This window comes from Neolamprologus brichardi, chromosome 23, assembly GCF_056152115.1.
Source record: "Neolamprologus brichardi isolate AB-2024 chromosome 23, ASM5615211v1, whole genome shotgun sequence".
In the NCBI taxonomy this organism is placed as follows: domain Eukaryota; kingdom Metazoa; phylum Chordata; class Actinopteri; order Cichliformes; family Cichlidae; genus Neolamprologus; species Neolamprologus brichardi.
Window position 1 is genome coordinate 19,376,983 of NC_142125.1, and position 19,060 is coordinate 19,396,042.

At 41.2% G+C, this 19,060-nt stretch overlaps 2 protein-coding genes across 8 annotated transcripts in view; one reads left to right on the forward strand and one right to left on the reverse strand.

The window, feature by feature from the left end:
- The first annotated feature begins 6,465 nt into the window (after window positions 1–6,465).
- gbx2 (gastrulation brain homeobox 2) lies at window positions 6,466–9,734 on the forward strand. The gene is made up of 2 exons (XM_006800306.3): window positions 6,466–7,426; window positions 8,832–9,734. Exons 1-2 carry the CDS (start codon window positions 6,907–6,909, stop codon window positions 9,374–9,376), a joined length of 1,065 nt encoding a protein of 354 aa, XP_006800369.1. The 5' UTR covers window positions 6,466–6,906; the 3' UTR covers window positions 9,377–9,734.
- A 3,640-nt stretch (window positions 9,735–13,374) lies between these two features.
- Window positions 13,375–19,060, reverse strand: part of agap1 (ArfGAP with GTPase domain, ankyrin repeat and PH domain 1) — a 185,051-nt gene continuing 179,365 nt past the window's right edge. For all 7 annotated transcript variants that reach the window (XM_006800302.2, XM_006800304.2, XM_035911846.2 and 4 more), the window contains one exon: window positions 13,375–19,049. In XM_006800302.2, coding sequence (XP_006800365.2) covers window positions 18,840–19,049 — 210 coding nt within the window. In that variant the 3' untranslated portion in view covers window positions 13,375–18,839. The remainder of the gene's footprint in view (window positions 19,050–19,060) is intronic.

The window sequence follows — 19,060 nt, forward strand, 5'->3', positions numbered from 1 at the left end:
TTATCCTATTAATGTTAACCTAATCTTTGAGTGACAGCTCAGTCATGTGGACAATTTGAAGTTCTGTGCAAATTTACTTTCTTTACATGGTGTCAAATCAAACATCTGGTTCAAGACACTTCTATATTGTAAGTTTAAGATCCTACAGAAATACAGAAAAAACCCAACAATCAGACAACCCCCGATGAGTAAGCACTTGTGGGAAGGAAAAACTCCCTTTTAACAGGAAGAAACCTCCGGCAGACCAAGGCTCAGGGACCGGCGACCATCTGCCACAACTGGTTGGGGTTGACAGGAGGAAGACAGTAAAGTGAAGTAAAGCTACATCCACACTGGAAGTGATTCATGAGGTGAGCAGGACCAAAGATCAACTGTTCTCTACTTCCAGGTGAGCGACTGAACCATCCTATAGTAGGGTCATAATGAAATATTAAGCCTATGAATAATTGGTTGGGTTTTTCTCTTTAATACCTATTTTTGTAAGGGATCACCTAGACCAGGGGTCCCCAATCCCAGTCCATGAGGGCCGGTGTCCCTGCAGGTTTTAGATGTGTCCTTGATCCATCACAGCTGATTTAAATGGATAAATTACCTTCTCGACATGTCTTGAAGTTCTCCAGAGGCCTGGTAATGAACTAATCATGTGATTCAGGTGTGTTGACCCAGGGTGAGATCTAAAACCTGCAGGGACACCGGCCCTCGTGGACTGGGATTGGGGACCCCTGACCTAGACAAATTAACCTTGGTGACAAGAGAAATCAGCATCCAACTCGATCTCTCGAGTATCTCTTCCACCCTAACCACCGTACCACAGCAGGCTAGAAATTGTCAGATTTGGTCATGACAAAAGCCATCCTTTAGAAAAAAGGCACTACAGACTCTAGATGATCTCAGACATTGCTAAACTCCAAATTTCTGGTCCTGAAAGCTGCGTTTTGCAGACTCAGGGCTTCACACGGCCTTCACTTCATCTTCACTCTGCAGTTCTCACCCCTGATGGCGTCTCTTTCCTCCTACACCGTGTGAGGAAATCCGGCCTGGCATTTAGAGTCTGACGAAAAGGTTGATACGGCCACACTGCTCCACTCTGACTGAATGGTGTCGGGCAGCGCTTTGGGCGGTGTCCCCCTGCACCCTTCATCTGTGCATCTGCTTCCTCCTCTGCTCTGCTCCTCATTGTAATTGCTTCTCCCGCCACATCCCCTCCACTTTAGAACATGTGGCGCTAATATCAGCAACCTCTCTCAGATTGTGCCATTTAGCTTCTATTTAAATGCTGGGGGGAGGCAATGGTGGGTGCAAAGGGTGGAGGGGCTGAGGTCGGCTGTTCTTCTTCTTCTACATCAAACTGGTTTATCTCGGTAAATGTCCGCCGGCCATTCGCAGGTCTATTATCGCTGCTTGTTGCAGCAACTGATGATCCAACCAGGTAAGCAGCTCCTATTAGAGGAAGCTTCATTTACTGCAGTGCCCCCCTAAACCCCTGCCTCCTCCACCTTCAACCCCCTCCACCACCTCCTCCTCAGGCCCATAATGGATGGTCGTGGTGCTCGACTTGCATGCAGGAGAGGTTTAATTAAATCATAGTCCAATCATAATCCATGTTGTTAATTAAACTGGATAATTTATAAGTACAAAAGAGGGTATTTATTAGCTGCTCTGCGGTGGTGGCAGAGCTGTAATGTGCACGCTCCCCGTGCACGGACACTTACACCTATGCTCCCCAGCCCCCCCTCTCCCTTCCTGCCTTCCAACCTTTTACTATTGATGCCCCCGTGTGATTGATAATGAGACAGAGACTGCTGTACTATTTGTCTAATGGCCGTGCAATTAAATTCCCTTGTAAATGACCCATGCCTCATTTCATCCTAATCTATGGAATTTTGATTGAATTTGTCAGCCCTAATTGAAAAATACTGCTATTTAATGTCTGCATTGCAGTTGCAGATCAGGCCGCCTTTAATGAGATCGTGTCCCAGTGACCCTGAGGAGGAGGAAGGGGAGGGAAAGAGGAAGGAGGAGGAGGGGGAGTGCCCTTGACTCAGCCTAGGAGAAGAGAGGAGGGTCCACTGGGAGATCCGCAGGAGGTCAGGGGTCACCGGGATTCATAAGATGGCCCGTGTGTTCGCCAGCGGCATCGACGAGCTTCGTATTAATTGATGAGGAAGCCATTACAGGATTCATTAGAAGGGAGCTTGATGCCGGCGCGCGAGCAAATATTGTGATTTAGAGCTGTGTTTTGGAGGAGATGGATCGCGGGATAATCACTCCGCCAACGACTTCAGACCTCATCAGGAGCCACGACAACACAACCCAGAGGACGAGTCAGAAAAAAACAAACTTAAAGCAGATGGAAGAGGCGCTGATGGCAGGATTCAGAGGATTAACACACAGAAATATGAATTCCTGTGTGCATGTATTACAGTATTTTCAGGCTTTAACATGTCTGTCATTTAAATGCTTAATAGCCTCTCATGCAGACAGCACAGAAGCATCATTAATGGATTAAACTGAATGAGAAACTTGTCTCATTAAATGTATACATTTTGTATTTATTTATTTATTTTACACTGACTCTGCACCTGTGTGAATGGTCAAACTACCAGATTTCAGAATGATAGGTGAAAGCACTAAATGAAGGCCTGCTTTAGAAGATCCTTCGATTAAATTAACACAATGTCTAATTTCACATATTTGCTTATAAGCTACTAATGTCTGTATAACCAGACTTCAGTTTTTGTAAATGAACAGCTAAACAAACAGCAAGGGCCTTGGGCAGGTTTGGTTAGACTGGTGTTAACCAGTAGGAAGCCCCCAGCTGGTCCAAACTAACTTTAAAGGGTAGATTAATATTGGCTTCATAATGCAGTGCTTTACATACATTTCCTTCACACGTGAAAGATCCCTGGTTTGAGGCCAGTAGGAGATGCAAATCCCTTTGGGGTTGCATCACAAAAAAGCATCCAGAGTAAAAATCTGCTAGATTAAAAATTCAGTGCAAACCCCGGTGAATAAGAGATCAGATAGGAATCTTTAACGGGTATATTTAATGTTTCAGCCACTGATGATGCCATGTGTAAACACTGACATCAACATTTACACAAGAACCGGGGGCATGCCAGAACGCCATCTCTGAATGATAGCTGAAAAAAATCTTTGCATCACTGCTGGTACTGAGGAAACAGAAGTCTCATCTTTCCAAGCCGTTGAAGCATTTCTCTCCTCATAAATCTGAAGTACCACTGAAATGGTGGCAAAAACTACACAATCGCACACTCCTGTCTTCAGCCTGAGAGACGCATGACCCACTGAAACAAAGCCAGTGAACGTGAGGTCATTTTTTGCTGCCTGCCACCATTCACAAAGGTGACAACAGCAGGTATCAAGTAGACTTGCACAGGCAGTGGTTCCTGAAGAGTTGTGCACCTTGTGGACTCATAAGCCACAAGAGAAATGTCAATTTAGTCAGTTATAACCAAGATTTTAAGGAGAATTTAAATGGACCTTGGTAAAGGTAGCTAAAGGCTTAATCTTAACCATCATTACCCACCCAAAGCTATAAATCATTCGGCAAACCAAGAGATCATAAAGCACAAGCCAAAAACAGAAAGGAGGAAAAATGTCAGTGTCAGTCTAAGTTATGGCTAATGGTTTGGGTGATTCATGTTTTTCTTACGTTTGGAAACATCTGGTTTATGGCATTTATTTAGGTGTCTGCATCATTAACATTTTGGATGATTTACTAGTGATACATTCTCTCAGATAAAGGTAAATGACAACAAACTCTCTGTTGTCTGAACAGGAACTGACCTTTCTGATTATTAACTAATGACTGCTCAAACCAGAGGTGCCAGACAGGAGGCAGAGCAAACCTGAATCAGTCTTCATTTAGTTTAAAAACTCACTGAAATGAAAACTGCTCACTCTGAAAGTAATTTCAGAAAAAACATGTTGTTTTATGCTAAATATGTGTAAAACAAATATTTGTTTCCAGGGTGCAGTAAGGACGCTGAACACTTATGAGAGATTTTGGAACAAAGTGTGAGACAAACAAAACATTAACTGTGGGAATACATTTAGAAAAACACATTCATCACTAGGAAAATCAATGCCAAGGAGCAGTGAAGCTATTTGGACCTTTCAAAGAGAGTGCTCTTTTTTTTCTTTTAACATTTTACCCATCAACCCTATTATTCTTCAAACTTTTTGTCTTTAATGTTGTTCTGCTTAAAAAAAAAATAAATCTAAATTATGTGTAACAGTGTCAAATTTAATAAACTGCCCAATAAAAATTATAACTAGAAGTGTCATAATTCAAAGTCTGACCAGATGGTGGCGGAGCTGTCTAGCTGTTCAAACACTTAAACACAATGATACAGAAATGTGTCTGTTTGTATGGACGCGTGTTTCCACACAAGTAATATAATAATATCAAAACTACTATTTTAAGTACTTGTACTTAAAACTTGTAGATACAGCCTTTCTTTTATTACTTTGCTGAAACTATACAAATAAATGGAAAATGTGTATGAATATAAGTCCTAAAACAGTCCTGTTTGCTCCCATCTGGTGAATCATGAAAAGCTGCTCATTTTAAATAATTTTTTTTTTTTGAAAGACCACAATAATATAAGGACAAATGTATTTACAGCAGTTATCATTTATACAGGTCTTATTCATATGAGTGCTGAGAGTGCTACTTTACTCATACTGGGTCACTCACAGCACCACCTACGTGAGCCATGTTCCCACAGCTATGGCCTGAATAAACAAAACAAAATTAGTAGTAGTAGTGCAAAGGACTTGGTTTGAGTCCATATGTGAGTGACCTGAGTGATGAGGGTTACTCAGACCATGGCTCAGATTGGTGACATGAGTGGGCGAGTAGTGGGGTGTGGGGGAAATAGTGTTTGTTAACAGTCTGAATGGTCCAGGGGAAGAAGCTGTTTGTGATGAGAGGAGAAGAAAGAAAATTAGTTTCTGCCAACACTCAGACCATTTAAAGCAGCACAGCATCAAAAATCGCAGTTAGTTGGATTTAAGTTTTATATTCTGTTATTTTTTATTTTACTAAGTGGTGGTGTTCCACAGAGCTCCTTATACGACTCTATTTTTGTTTGTTTTTTAAATTGTACAGCCTTCTACGTGGGGGCTTTCTGTGTGAATTAAGGTAAATGTCAGTTTATATGCAGATGATACTCTGATTTATTGAAACGTGTGCAAACATGCAGGATTGTAATTTAAATCATCATCATCTGCATATAACTTGATATTCACCTAATCACCAAGTGGGAACATGCACAATTAAAAACAATTTGTATTCTATGGTTTAATTTTTAAATGAGCTGGTGTTTAAAAAATGGTTCATCCTTATCAGGGGGCTTATGTATATCTTTATTTGCAGAACGGAAAATTTAATTAAAAAGATGTGGACCTAATAGTTATTCAGTTTTCCTCAATTTTGAGTGCATCTGAAACTCTTTGGGATTATTAGCACTACACTGTATGATTGATTTTATGAATACAATGCATCACGTTAAGCTTATTTAGTCTTGAATATATGTACTGCAAATGATGAAAGTTTATGACCTCTTAAAAGATAGAATAAAAAATATTTTAGTCCTAAATATTATTTCAGTGTGCTTTTCTGTATTAAACCTGGGTGGTAAAGTGCTGGAGCATTACAATGTGATATTACAACAAGACAAACAGACAAACTTCTGTATCATAGTGTCTGGATTTAGCTGCTGAAACAGCAAGACAAGACTGCCGCCATCGGGTGAAACTACAAATTACAAAATTAATTCTTAGCGCGCTTTTACAGAAAACCTTTCTTTATGCCAGCAGTCTGATCTGACCCTCCACAGAAAACAAGTAAATTCTCTGCCATCTAATGTTTAAAAACAAACATATATGATTTGGTTATGAAAGGATGGATGTCATCACAGATGTAGGTGAATGTCTGGCACCAAAGAGGCTTTTAACTCTCAGCCAGAGAAGGACAAAGAAGCTTTGACTTTAAGCCTGCTGTCCAGCCTTCAAGGAGGAACATGAAGCAGCTACAACACTCTGATGAATGTCCAAGAAAAAAATGAATTGAACTAAAGCATCTTTCCTCTGTGTCTACAAAAAGGCTCTAAACATCACCGTGCACATAAATCATGCAGCTCAGGAGCTCCGATTATTGGCCGGATCACTATTACCTGGTGATTTATGCGAATTTTTAAATGATCTGTATCTGTAGCTTATTATTTACAATGATGTGTTTTCTCGGGCCTAAATGGCCCGAGGTTCCACTCTGTGTAATTGCCATTCATCCAGGATACCAAAGCCGCCCTGTCGCGTCATCTCAGCCAGCCAATCAGCGCGTAGAGCGCGGGGAGTGGGGCGGAGCCCTCTCGGAGAAGGCAGCGCAATTAAACTGAGGGGAGCGCAATTTAAATCCAAAACACTGCTGGACGCGCGCCGAGTGGATGAAAAAACACACACGCTTACAGACACATACACCGAGGACACACACAAACCCACACCGTGTCAGCGGATGAGTAAGGGAGAAGAGCCCGCTGCTGTGACACCGGGTCCGGTCAAGTTGAAGTGGAGCGGCGCGGGACCCTGAGGTGCGCACTGTGCGTCAGTGCGAGCGGAAACACGCACAGTGGATTCTCTGGTTTTCTTTTTTGTTTTTTGTGTGGAAACTAAAATCAGGAGGAAGAAGTGTTGCTCTCTCCTCTCGGCTCCTCTTAAGGACTCTCTCTCCTCCGCCGCACTGATGGGATGCTCTTCTCTGCTGGGATTATCGCTCCTCTGAGCCTCTGTGGGCTTTCCTCACAACGGCGGTGACCCCCGCGGCTCCTCCGCCCGCAGCGACTCCTCTCCGGTCTCCTCCGAGCTCCAGGGGTCGTTCATATGAGCGCAGCGTTCAGTCCGTCCTTCATGGTGATGCAGCGGCCACTCGGAAGCACCACCGCCTTCAGCATTGACTCTCTGATCGGGGGGCCTCCTCAGCCCAGCCCGGGACACTTCGTCTACACCGGGTACCCGATGTTCATGCCATACCGGTCGGTGGTGCTCCAGCCGCCCCCACCGCCACCCCCGGGCCTCCAACAGGCGCTCCCCACCGGACATCACCCGCACCCCCAGATCCCGAGCCTGCAGAGCGGCTTCTGCTCCAGCCTGACGCAGGGCCTGACGCAGGGCATGGCGCTCACCTCCACCCTCATGGCCTCGCTCCCCGGCGGCTTCTCCCCGTCCCAGCAGCACCAGGAGGCAGCCAGGAAGTTCGGCTCTCAGGCACTGCATGCGGTCTTCGACAAAGCTCAGGAGCTGCGGCTGGACGCGGAGGACGGAAAGAGCTTCCTGCAGGGGAAGGAGTCTGCGGCGCTGCCGGGTTTCCACGACACGGACACGCCGGTACACTCATCCACAGGTAGGCGGGTTCCTCATCCCTTCCCGCTGAAGAATTCATCATTTTATCTGATTTCAGTGAAGGAAAAAAATCCTAATTTTAAAGACTTTAGTTCGTTTGATGAGATGTTATGTTGAGAAATAAATGAAGCTGAAACGCGAGAATATTTCCTCATTGTTTACAGAGTTTCACGTGTTTAAACAAAAACCGTCCAGGTTTTGATCTGTTTTATTGAAGCAAGAAATTAACTTTAAAAAATCTGCTTTTTAACGAGGATTTTCAAAAAGAAACTGGGACATTTAAATGTGATTTTCTTCAGTGATTTTAAACGTTTTTATTTGCGTTTTCAAAATAAATTATTCGGGAATTATTCGCAGGCCCAGCGCTCATTTCTAATTTCTGTAAATCAACATTTTAAAGCTTTAAAAGAAATAACAATAATAACAATAATTAATTAGTTTTAAAAACCAAACTTCACAATTCTTATAAAAGTGGGATCCATGTGGGTCGATTTAATCTTGAATAATTATTGAAATTATTCTGATTGATTTTTGTCTTTGCCGATAAATCATCCTGATTTGAATGTTTACTGACAGGGAAGAAAAAAAATCCTGCGCCACCGCTTTTATTGCTTCCTCATATAAAACAAACACATTTGTTCCCTCTCGGGTCCCTTATTTGTGATGATCTCTGACACCTTAGAGTGTCACGCTGAGGGGGAGGTGCGGGGGGAAAAGGCCGTGCGGAGACACTCCGCGCGTAATTACGCGTGAAAATAAAAATCCTCACAGAGCGCGTTCTTTGGAGCCACACCAACACTCACCTCATGATGGATATTGACACGAGACACGACAACTGCACCCCTAACCCCACCACGCACATACCTCCACCCCCAACGCAGCCACCGCCCGCCTCACCCCTTCAGCTTCCACACGTCACAGTTCGCATTAAAAATGTAAATCTAACCTCATATTTAATTATTCTAACAGCATCTACTCCTAACATATCTCTCACAGAACTTTTCTTCTTAACATATTTAGAAAAATAGCTAAATAAGTTTTTGGCTTTTACATGTTAATCGATTTCCCTCCAAACACGCGGAGCATTTAAAGAAATCTTAAATGAGCATTTTCGCTCATTTCTTACATTTAATAGCTGTAAATTAAACTTTGCGATTAATAAAAAGTGCCGATTGTGAGAGAAAATTATTTTAGTGGGTCGCTTAATTTATTATTCAGAATAAAATAATCAGAAATCTTTTGTAAAGAAGCATCAAAACTGTGAAATTAGAGGGGGAAACGGAAGAAGCGCGTTTAAATATTTTGGTGACTTTTTGTCACTTTTGTTTCTGCCTTAAACTGATAAAGTTTGTTGGTTTTGTCCTGGTCTCACTGGTGGTACTGTGTGTCCCTCCTCTTCCTCACAGTCAGAGCACACAGCAAAGAAGACTCCAAGGAGGAGGAGTGCGGCCGGAAGGACGAGAGCTTCTCCATGGACAGCGACCTGGACTATAGCTCGGACGACAACCTCACCTCCATGTGCCACAAAGAGGACGGAGACGGAGGAGGGGGAGGTCTGGATGAAGGCCCGCACCTGCACGGGCCCCCCGGCAGCGGCTCCGGGACGGGAGGAGGAGGCGCGGGGGGCGGAGGCGGCGGGAAGAACCGGCGGAGGAGGACGGCGTTTACCAGCGAGCAGCTGCTGGAGCTGGAGAAGGAGTTCCACTGCAAGAAGTACCTGTCCCTCACCGAGCGCTCCCAGATCGCGCATGCGCTCAAGCTGAGCGAAGTGCAGGTGAAGATCTGGTTCCAGAACCGGCGCGCGAAGTGGAAACGCGTGAAGGCTGGAAACGTAAACAACAAGTCCGGGGAGCCGTCCCGGAACCCCAAAATAGTGGTGCCCATCCCCGTGCACGTGAGCCGCTTCGCAATAAGGAGTCAGCACCAGCAGATGGAGCAGGCCAGACCGTAGAAGAAGAAGCGGGAGGACCGAGGCCGGACTGAGAGGCCGCGTGCCGCGTTTAAGGGGGGAGGGGTTATTTTATTGTGAAAATACCGGATTCAAGATTTTCAAAAATCGCAGAACTCATTAAAAAAAGGAAAGAAAGAAAAGAAAGAAACGTGAATGAGTTTAATGTGATGGGTTTATTATTTTTATAGTTTCTATTTTAACAGATTTCGTTCATCGAAGCTTAGAGAAAAGAAAAAATATCAAATGAAGTGAATAAAACTGATCTGAAAATGTGACAAATTCAAACATAAAGGAGGATAATTCAAAATAATCATGTGATTATTTTTCATGAAGTAAAATCTTTAAAAATCTTCTCACTGCAGCGCTATTACTATTACTATTATTATTATCTTTGCGATAATAATTATCTTTTTATTACATTTCATTTGATTTTTATAAAATAATTTTACATCATTGAAGTGAGAAATTAGAAAAAATAAAAAGTAAAATCTGAAAATAATTATTATTCATCACTGTTTAAAGAGGTGCGATTCTTTTTTTTTCTTTTTTTTTTAAACTGCGGCACCGATGCAAGAAAATTCCGCTTTTTCTGAACGGAGTTGGTTTGATCATAAAACACTGTGGACATCTCCACAAACTAGGAACCCGACTGACTGCAGAGGCTGACTCCGGACTTCTTCTTCTCTGCAGGAAGTTAAAAATAAATAAATAAAAGAACAACTGAAGCCTGAGCGCGTGACTGAGCGGCACCAAAAACAAAAAAAGAGACAGAGAGAGAAAATTGCGGCAGGAGGAGGAAGACTCAGACTGACGGGTTGTTTCGGCAACATGTTGATCAACCCACACCCCCTCCCCTCCTACCCCCACATGTACATACTTCCGGGACCAAGCAGAGGAGTCGTGTGTTTCTGTTTGTTTGGACTGAATGAAGCTGCTAATTTATTTACACAAAACTTGTGACGAGAAACAAAAAAAAAGATGAATTAAAGTGTGAATTAAAAGATGATCAGATGTTGAACAGCTGCAGTGTCTCCATTCATGCCCGGGAATCATCTTCATCTTCCTGCCATTTTAGTTAAACTAAATAAATAAATAAAAAACACGGGCATTTTTTACCAACATCAATGACAGCTAGGCCGGAAGTCTGTATTTTTTACAAACTAAATGTCTAGATTATTATTATTTTTTATTCTGAAGGCCTTAAAGCTGATTTCAGACATGAAGGAAACGCAACAAAGCTGAAATGAGTCAGAAAAACTAGGATAAAGATTAAATTCTAAAACGTTTTATTATATTTATTTATAGTTTGCTTTAAACTGCAGTTTGAGTGCACTTTAAATTTTAATTGTTAAAAAATGAAAACAGTATTACAATGTCGTTAAACTTTGATGTGTGTTTATGTTTTCAGCCTGTTGCGCGGACTGAATTGCGCATTCTCGTAGCATTTTAACAAAGTTTCAGGCAAACGGGAGCGCGCCATGGCGTCTCCACCGAGAGCAGAGGTGGTCACGTGGGTTTCTATCAGGTTCATTTTATTCCGGAAACAAATTTTTATTATCCTAAAACATCAGCGGCTAAACAAAAAAAAGGAAGAGGAGAAATTCACCTGAACGTGACGTCATCCCACCAGCTGCACGTGCCTGCGTGGCGGCGATGGTGGTTGGGGTGGGGGGCGGCATGCGGCCTCACGTTCTCGCCTGGTTTCAGAAACTGCGTCCTGATTGGCTCTGAAGTTTACCTGAAACAAAATTAAATCCTCAGAGTGAAACCCAGGAGTCAGTTTGGATGTAGACGCGCCTGTGCGCACTGACGCATGCGCTGTTTAGGCCTATTATCATATCAAAAAATAATCTCCATATCTATAAAAATGATCTGAAAAGGGGAATATTTTAAGGGTGGCTTGAAGAAAAGGAAACATGTGGATACAGTTGTCCGTGATGTTTTTTGATGTTGAAGCCTTTTCAGTTATATTTTATTGATAAAATGAAAATTTATTGCACATTTCAGACTCTTAATGAAGAAAATAACAAGTGTTCTTCGGGTTGTTTTCACTTGTAAAATTACAGTAATTTAATGTTTACTTAGTCTGTTTTTATACAGAAATGCGGGAAATTTAAAGGTACATTTCCGACACTTTTACTCCTCAAAATACTGGCACCGTCACACTCTATACCAGAAAAAATGTTCTCATGTGCAGCAGCCTGAGTCAAATCCATCATCTCACCCACAATTAGCAATTTGGCCAAATCTAAATGAACGACTGCATCTTTAAATCTAGTTTCTTTCTGCTCTAACATGGTTCTACATGGACCCTGGTTATAAGCGAGGAGGTAAAGGCTCTGTCTTCACCCGTTGCGTAATTGTGATGATTGTCGTGACGTCAGAGCTGTGGATGAGGAATTCTGATTTAATGTGACTCTAAGTGTCAATAAAAACCAGATGTGAGCTCAGAGTAAGGCGACAGAAACCTAAATCCGGACTGGACCCTGCACAGTGTGAACAGTCAGCGCTGCCTGCGACTCTAATGACTTTTTTTCTTTTTTGCAAATTGTAATCAACTCGAGCCGTCGCAGGCGACTGATAAATGAGACCCGGGGGGATCAGCCTCAGCCCAGCTACCCCCGCCTCCCTGAATTAACACCAACTCGCCCGGCTGCAGTTCAGCTCCTGCTGATTAATTCTGACGTCAAGGAGGCCAAAACGCATCTTCTCCTTCTTCTTCTTCTGTGGTGGTCACCACAGGGAGATCACTGAGCCTCCTGTCACCTATCTGTTGTCCACAGCCACGACAATAAAATTTAACGATTCCCAGAAGCCCTTGGAAAAGCTGACAGATTCTCTCATTCAAAACTTCCACTGAAAAACTTGTTTGAGTTTGATGTAATAAAAACTCTTTTTAGGACTTAAAAAACAATCCCATCCCTTCTCTTATTTTAGATTTCCATCCCACAATAACCGAAAACAAATAAGTGAGTTTCTAATAATGACAAAACAACAAATATATTGATTTCTGAATCTTTAACACACAGTTAAAAGTGTTAACTTTAGCTTTTCGAAGCTAAACTTTTAACATGATTGAGTCTCTCATTACAAACTCCAGTTAAAAAAAATCACTAATTTTAAATTTGAATCATTCGAAAATTGTCAGGTTTCTTATAGAATAATAAATAAATTTTGTATTTCAACAATGCTTGACTTTTGAGTAAAAAGAAACAAAAAGAGACTTTGCTTGAGTGTCACCTGCTGATGAAGATCCCGTAACAATGGACGAAAGATGCTAAAAGTCAAGTAGGTACATATCCAACAACTGAAAAATTTCTGCTTTAGTGGTGAGAAGTAAAACCTCATTTTGGTGTAAATCTAACACCGCATTCTGACCCTTCCATCTAAATGTCACAGCAGAAACTGAGGCTCATCAGACCAGGTAACATTTATTTTTATCTTCTATTGTCAAGTTTTGGTGAGCATGTGTGAATTGTGAGCCGCTTTGGTCTTCAGTGATGCTCTTCTACATACTGTGGTTGCAATGAGTGGTGATTTTAGTTGCTGTTGCCTTCAAAGAAGTCTGGCCATTCTCCTCTGACCTGGGAAAATATATTTTCTCCCAAAGAACTGCCGGTTACTAGACTAACCCTAACCCTCTCTCTCTTGGCCCATTCTCTGCAAACCTCAGAGATGGTTGCGGGGCAAAATCTCAACCATTCTTAAACTTTGACTTGTTTCATCATTTTAATGATTTGTGGGCTAACCAGAACTAATGAACTTTGTAAAGTACCACAACAGAGTGGTTTATGTGGTTTTATGTATACTTTTACATTATGGTAATACTCGTTCTCCACCTCCTACACCACAAATAGAGAAAACTAACATAAACCAAAGTAAAATTCCCACAGGTGTGACCAGGAAATGAAAAAAATATGAAATACATGCCTAAATATTGAAGACATCCACTTCAAAAACACTGACCACACACTTCAAGTTATAATAAGAAGCATTATTCTTGTCTTTATTGAAAAGAGACACATTACAGTAGAAGACTCTGTATTAGGTAGAATTTTCATACAACGGTACTGTACATCAAACAAAAATTCAATAACAATAATAACAACAACATCAACAACAATAATAATAATTATTAGATTAACAGTGACAATAAGAACAATAATGTGTCTGGATGATAAATCAGAACAACAATAATAAAAAGTGGATGGAGAAAATTATACAAAAATGTAGGTTTAAGGGGGCCGAGTCTTCCTCGAGGGGTGCATTTATAAATAATGTAGTGGACAGCCCAGTTGGGTGGGGTTAAGGAGGCTACATGAGGTAACACAACTAGACATTGACCATATTATTTCTTCGTTCTGTTGATGTCTATGTACAAGTGTTGGCGGTGGCGAGAGCAGTGCAGACATATTAACGCAGTTACCATGACATAATTTATCTACACGCAGGCGGCTTCAGCCGAAAGATCCTAGGCTAGGAAACATATTGCGCCATGCTACTGGCCACTGAGCTAACTGACCGCTAGCTGGAGCTTCACAGCATGTTTTAGCTTCAAAATATACACAAAAACAGATATTTTCTATGTTTTCTCCTCAATCATGAGACTAAGAAAATGTGAACGGAACAACAGAAACATCTGTGAAGAGTCAAGTCTTCATATTCAAGGAGATACAGCACCCCATATGCTCTGCTAGCAGAGTTTAGCTAGCTGCTCTTCACACCATGTTTCTATTATCCACATATTGTTTTCATGTTCTGCTAAACTTCTAATGGAAAGCAGATGACTGACTTAGATTGTTTACTTGGAAGCTGGGAAAATCTTTTTTAAAACAATGTTTGTCACAGTTTGCATTTTTATGGTGGGAAGTTTAGCTTATGCCCCTCTTCCCCTCACTTAGCTTAGTTCAGTTAACATATCTACAGCTTATGAGCCTCGATGTTTCGATTCTCTATTCCTATTTCACTATTTATTTAATTAATATTTAGAAGGGGAAATGCACTGTTAACCTAAAACAATGCTGGTTTGCTCACTGCTAGGTGTTAGCTTAGGTGACAGATGACTCAGCAATTTTTCGATTTTAGCTTTGAGTCTCAAACCTGAATGAGCATAAATCTGCAGCAAAGTGACAACTAATGTTCACCTCCTCTCTATTAGCTATCACCAGCTAACTGATCTGTAGTTGCATTAACAAGCGCTTGTAAACGGAAACTCTAGCGCAATGCTCTCGTTAGTTTGTTTACTACTATCTACAGTTAGCATTATTAATTACACTTCAAATTTTTCTGCTCACACGATTTTAAAATAAAATAAATACAATTTTATTCTAAAGGAAACAACCTGAAGCCGCCACCGCTTAGAAAAAGCCAATGTCAGTTACTGACAGAACATAAAGGAAGATGGTAGAAGAGTTGTGTTTAAGATAGGTGAAATAAAGCAGTAAATTAGTGCATTTCTGTCATAAATAAATGGACGTCTTTTTTCCCTGTCCTGTTTCTGGACAGCTGTGGGATGGGTCAGATATGAAAACAAACTAAAATGATCCAATAAAAATAATAGTCTTGGTTTGTCATTTACAGGAAATAGAACGGCGTCTTGAAGATGACTGGTAAGGAAAATGGAGCGTGACACGTATAGCAACAACAAAAATTAGGAACATCAAGGCAGGCGTGCAAAAACAAAAAAGGCAAAAGGAGGACAAATGTGTTTATGTTGATGGAAAAACATTTGTTTCTTGCTTTTTGATCCTTCTTCCATTTCTACAGTGCGTTTTTGTGTTTTCATGTGAATATTAAAGCGATGTTAGTATACAAAGTTAGGATGTGAGCATGAAGGTTTTTATGAATATTGCTTGGATACACAGTCGGGTTGAGAGCTGCTACTCAACCGCTGCAGCAACATTTACATTAGAGGGCGAAACAGGAGAAAGTTGAAGATCCGAGCTGAGGAGCAACATACTGTCTGAATCATCACATAAATGTTGAGTTTGGGAAACTAGTTCCCCAACTATCTTCATCTGAAGGCCTTCATTCTACACATTTCAACAACCAACAGAAAAATCTATATCACCAGGATTAAAAAAGGTGTTTTTAAAACACCTGAAATTAACCTGCAACCGACATTAAATCCAAATGGACCTTTGTGCCAGTGGTTCCCAACATTTCTAGCTCATGGTGATTTTAAAATATAAGGGCTAGTATGAAGTAAACTTCATCTTGTCTAACAGTTAATGGCCATGCAGACCAATTGGACAAATGTAAACACATCCGTAAACATTCAGGGTAGTCTTAATGTATGCTGTCCACTGTCCAGCTTGACTTTGTCCATGTGTTTGTATCAGAGTCTTTAAAATATTCTCATTATCAATGAGAAAGTCAAGTGGTAAAAGGTTGGGAAATGTGGAATTCTATACTGAAGATTAACTTTTTTAATGTTCTTTCATAAGTGTAGGTAATGATATTTTCTTTTTAGCTCTATGACAGTTCATTTTTTCCATGTTTCCATAATAGTAAGACTCTTTAGGGCTTGGCCATGACTTTCTCATATTGTTGGATCTGGTCTACATTGAAACTTGGCCTCAGTTTTGATCCAAAGATTCTCTACATTTAGACTCAGTCTTGAAATATAACACCATGTGATGAACAATATAGCCCTAAATTTAGCATGAGTAGACTTTGTAAGTTTAAACTAAAATCTGACTAAATTTATACTTGGCTTCAGCGTTACCCTGTTTGGTCTTTTTCTGGAACAAAATTAAACTTGCTTTAGACTTGAGCTAGAGTTTACCAGATTTAATCTTTCCTAGTTTTGGTAAACTTTTTGAGCCCATTAGACAAATGTAAAGATTTGGTTAATACTGTGAACCCAATTTGGTTATGGCTAGAATACTTATAAACTACAGTCTTCTGTCCAGACTCCATCTTGACCACATGTTGCCCAATTTAATCATATTTGGTCAGAGTCTAAGCTCAAAGGTCAATGACCAAGTGTTTAAACTTGAGTTTAAGTTATCCACATTTTGACTGCATTATGACTCAAACCTTGGTGGTAGTGCTGACCTCCACATTTACACTTGGTCTTGAGTCAAATGTACTCAAGTTTAGTGAGTATTATGTAACGAAACTTCACCAGATGTAGACTTTTTCTAAGCTCATTAAATAATCAGATTTGAGCCTGACTCAAACTCAACCACATCTAGTGCTATTGTGGCCCCAAATGCCCCCAAAAGTAAACTCAACACTTTTATACTGCGTCTTAACTTAATTTTTACCACATTTGTTAAAGTCAGGGTAGACCTAAATTTGAGAAGATGTAGACTTTTTATAAGCTTCCCTTTGGGTTTGTTCTTTCTCATTAAAAAAGCAACTTGGATCTGTATTTTCTGATTTCCTTTGCTGTAAACCGTCCGTTGACCCTTTAGTCTGTAAAGATTCTCATGTTGGGAACCACAGGTTTAGACACCTGCAAAAGTTTTTCTTCCTGGTTTCTTCATGGTTCAGCACATGAAGAAACACATTAGAATAAACCACTTCCACTCTGCAACCTCACATACTCTAAGTACTTACTGTGTTCTCTAATTTACATGATGCTTCAAATGAAAGAGAGAAAGCGACAGAAAAAGAGAAGAGGATTATTTACAACAAAGACGTTTTCAGACCAGAGAAGAAGAAAAAGAAGCCCTTCTTAGTGATTCGCTGAGCAGATCGGGGAGACTGCCTGATTGGACGGGATAGATAAAAAAGTGGCGGTGATGGCAGGGACCACCAATCGTCTCCCCATCATTGTGTCTGGACAGATAGCAAACAAAAAAAAAAACAAAAAAACAAAAACACCTGAAGACAATAATTTCCCTTTTTTGCTCCGACAGCTGCTTCTGTATCTTTTCCATTTTTTTACATTAATAAAATTAACTCCAGGGACAGAGTTCAGATTAAATGCTTTTTCATCAGGATGTAAACCAGGTTTGGGTTTAAGATGCTTATAGTTCACTCAGTTCAGACGATAAAACCTTCAGCATAAGAAAAGGTTTGAAATCCTACATATAGATGCTCATCAGCAGGTTAATTCCCAGCTGAGCCAGGATCTGGATGGCAAACCAAATTTATAAACCAACTTGTGCCACAAACTATCGGCAACATACAGAAAAATGTTCAACCGCTCGATCGACCACTTTGCTCTTATGGTGATTAATGGATAATGCAACGAACATGTTTCAAAAAGTGCAACTTTTACGTTGAAGCCGAACGGTCCCCATTTCCAGCTTTTTGTCGCACCCTTTGCAGTTTTACTATCGCTTGGCAAGTAGTTGGTCAGTGTTTGCAGACAAGGAGAGTCTTCCAAGCAATTGCAAGAAGGTTTTCAGTACAGTACTGTACACCTCTTTGCAACCACCTAGTGACTGCCAGCAACCTCTAGCGACCAGTTGCCAACCAGTGACCAGTGGCTGCCAGAGGGCCACCAATCGATCTCTTGGTTCGATGCCTTAGGCATCCAACCAATTAAGTGAAGCAATTTTGAGCAACTTGAGTGTTGACAAAAATCTGAATGTAGTTGGAACTAAGTGAAGTGAAAACAGGTTGTTTCATCTAAAGAACTCGCTGGGAAAAAAGACAATGAGCGCTGACGATCGACAGTCCCCAGTCCCTGAGCCTGGCAAGAGCTTCTGTACACTTAATGACTTTATACACCCGATAGCTTAAAAAAAAGGAAAAACAAAAACCCTTCCCCTGTTAGCATTTTTTACCATTGGTCCAGCAATGCACATCGAGATACAATATACACAGTCGAGAAAAATGCCTTAAATTAAAGTAGAAAAAGTGTCTAGGACATGCGATCTATCACACTTATGTTTTACCTCTAAGCTGATATTTTTTTTTAACATCAAGATTTTTTTCACATTAAAAAAAACAAAACAAAAATGTGTAAAGCCGGTTGGTTTGCAGAAAATTAAAAAAAATGACAGCTGAAAGAAGGTGAAGAGGTCGTAAAGAATCCTCGAGAGATTTGCAGTGAAGATGATGTTGATGGGTGGCTGCCTCAAAGAAGATACGAAGACTTGAGTTTCCTTCTCATTGATTTGATCTCACAGTTTCAGGTTGTGGACAGAAGATGATATGCTTATAGTTCAGTTTGTTGTTGAGTCTGAGCGGGAACTGGCCTTTGTAGTGTGAAATCTGAGGCTGTGTGGCGAGGTACAATAAAACTCATTGACCTGCACAAGTCGTGTAACCATTTCCCAAAATGCTTTGATGATCATGGGCTATGTTTCCCAACATGCTTTAGACTTCTTCTCCCAAACAGACGCCTGACCGCAGCATCACCACTGACCTGTGATCAGTTTACTGGTGGTTGTCAGGTGAAGTGGGCAAAGCTAAAGTAGTGGTTCCCAAAATAAAACGCTCAGGATACTCCCAAATCGAAGTTTGTTTATTTTTCTCAGAGTCATCACAGGAAACTGTCTGGTCATATGAGCGCGGCACTGCCGGCGCTGCTGCAGCTGTTGTTGCGATTGGTGTTGCGGCGTGAAAGGTTGGGTGTGGCCATTAGGGGGTTGCGTTCATCTGGGCAGCCATACTGAGCCAGCGTGTCCACACACTCCTGACAGCTGGCCTGGCGAGCATATGCCATTGCACTGTTGCCGTGGGTGTCCCTTGCCATCAAGTCCACGCCGTACTGCAGAAAGA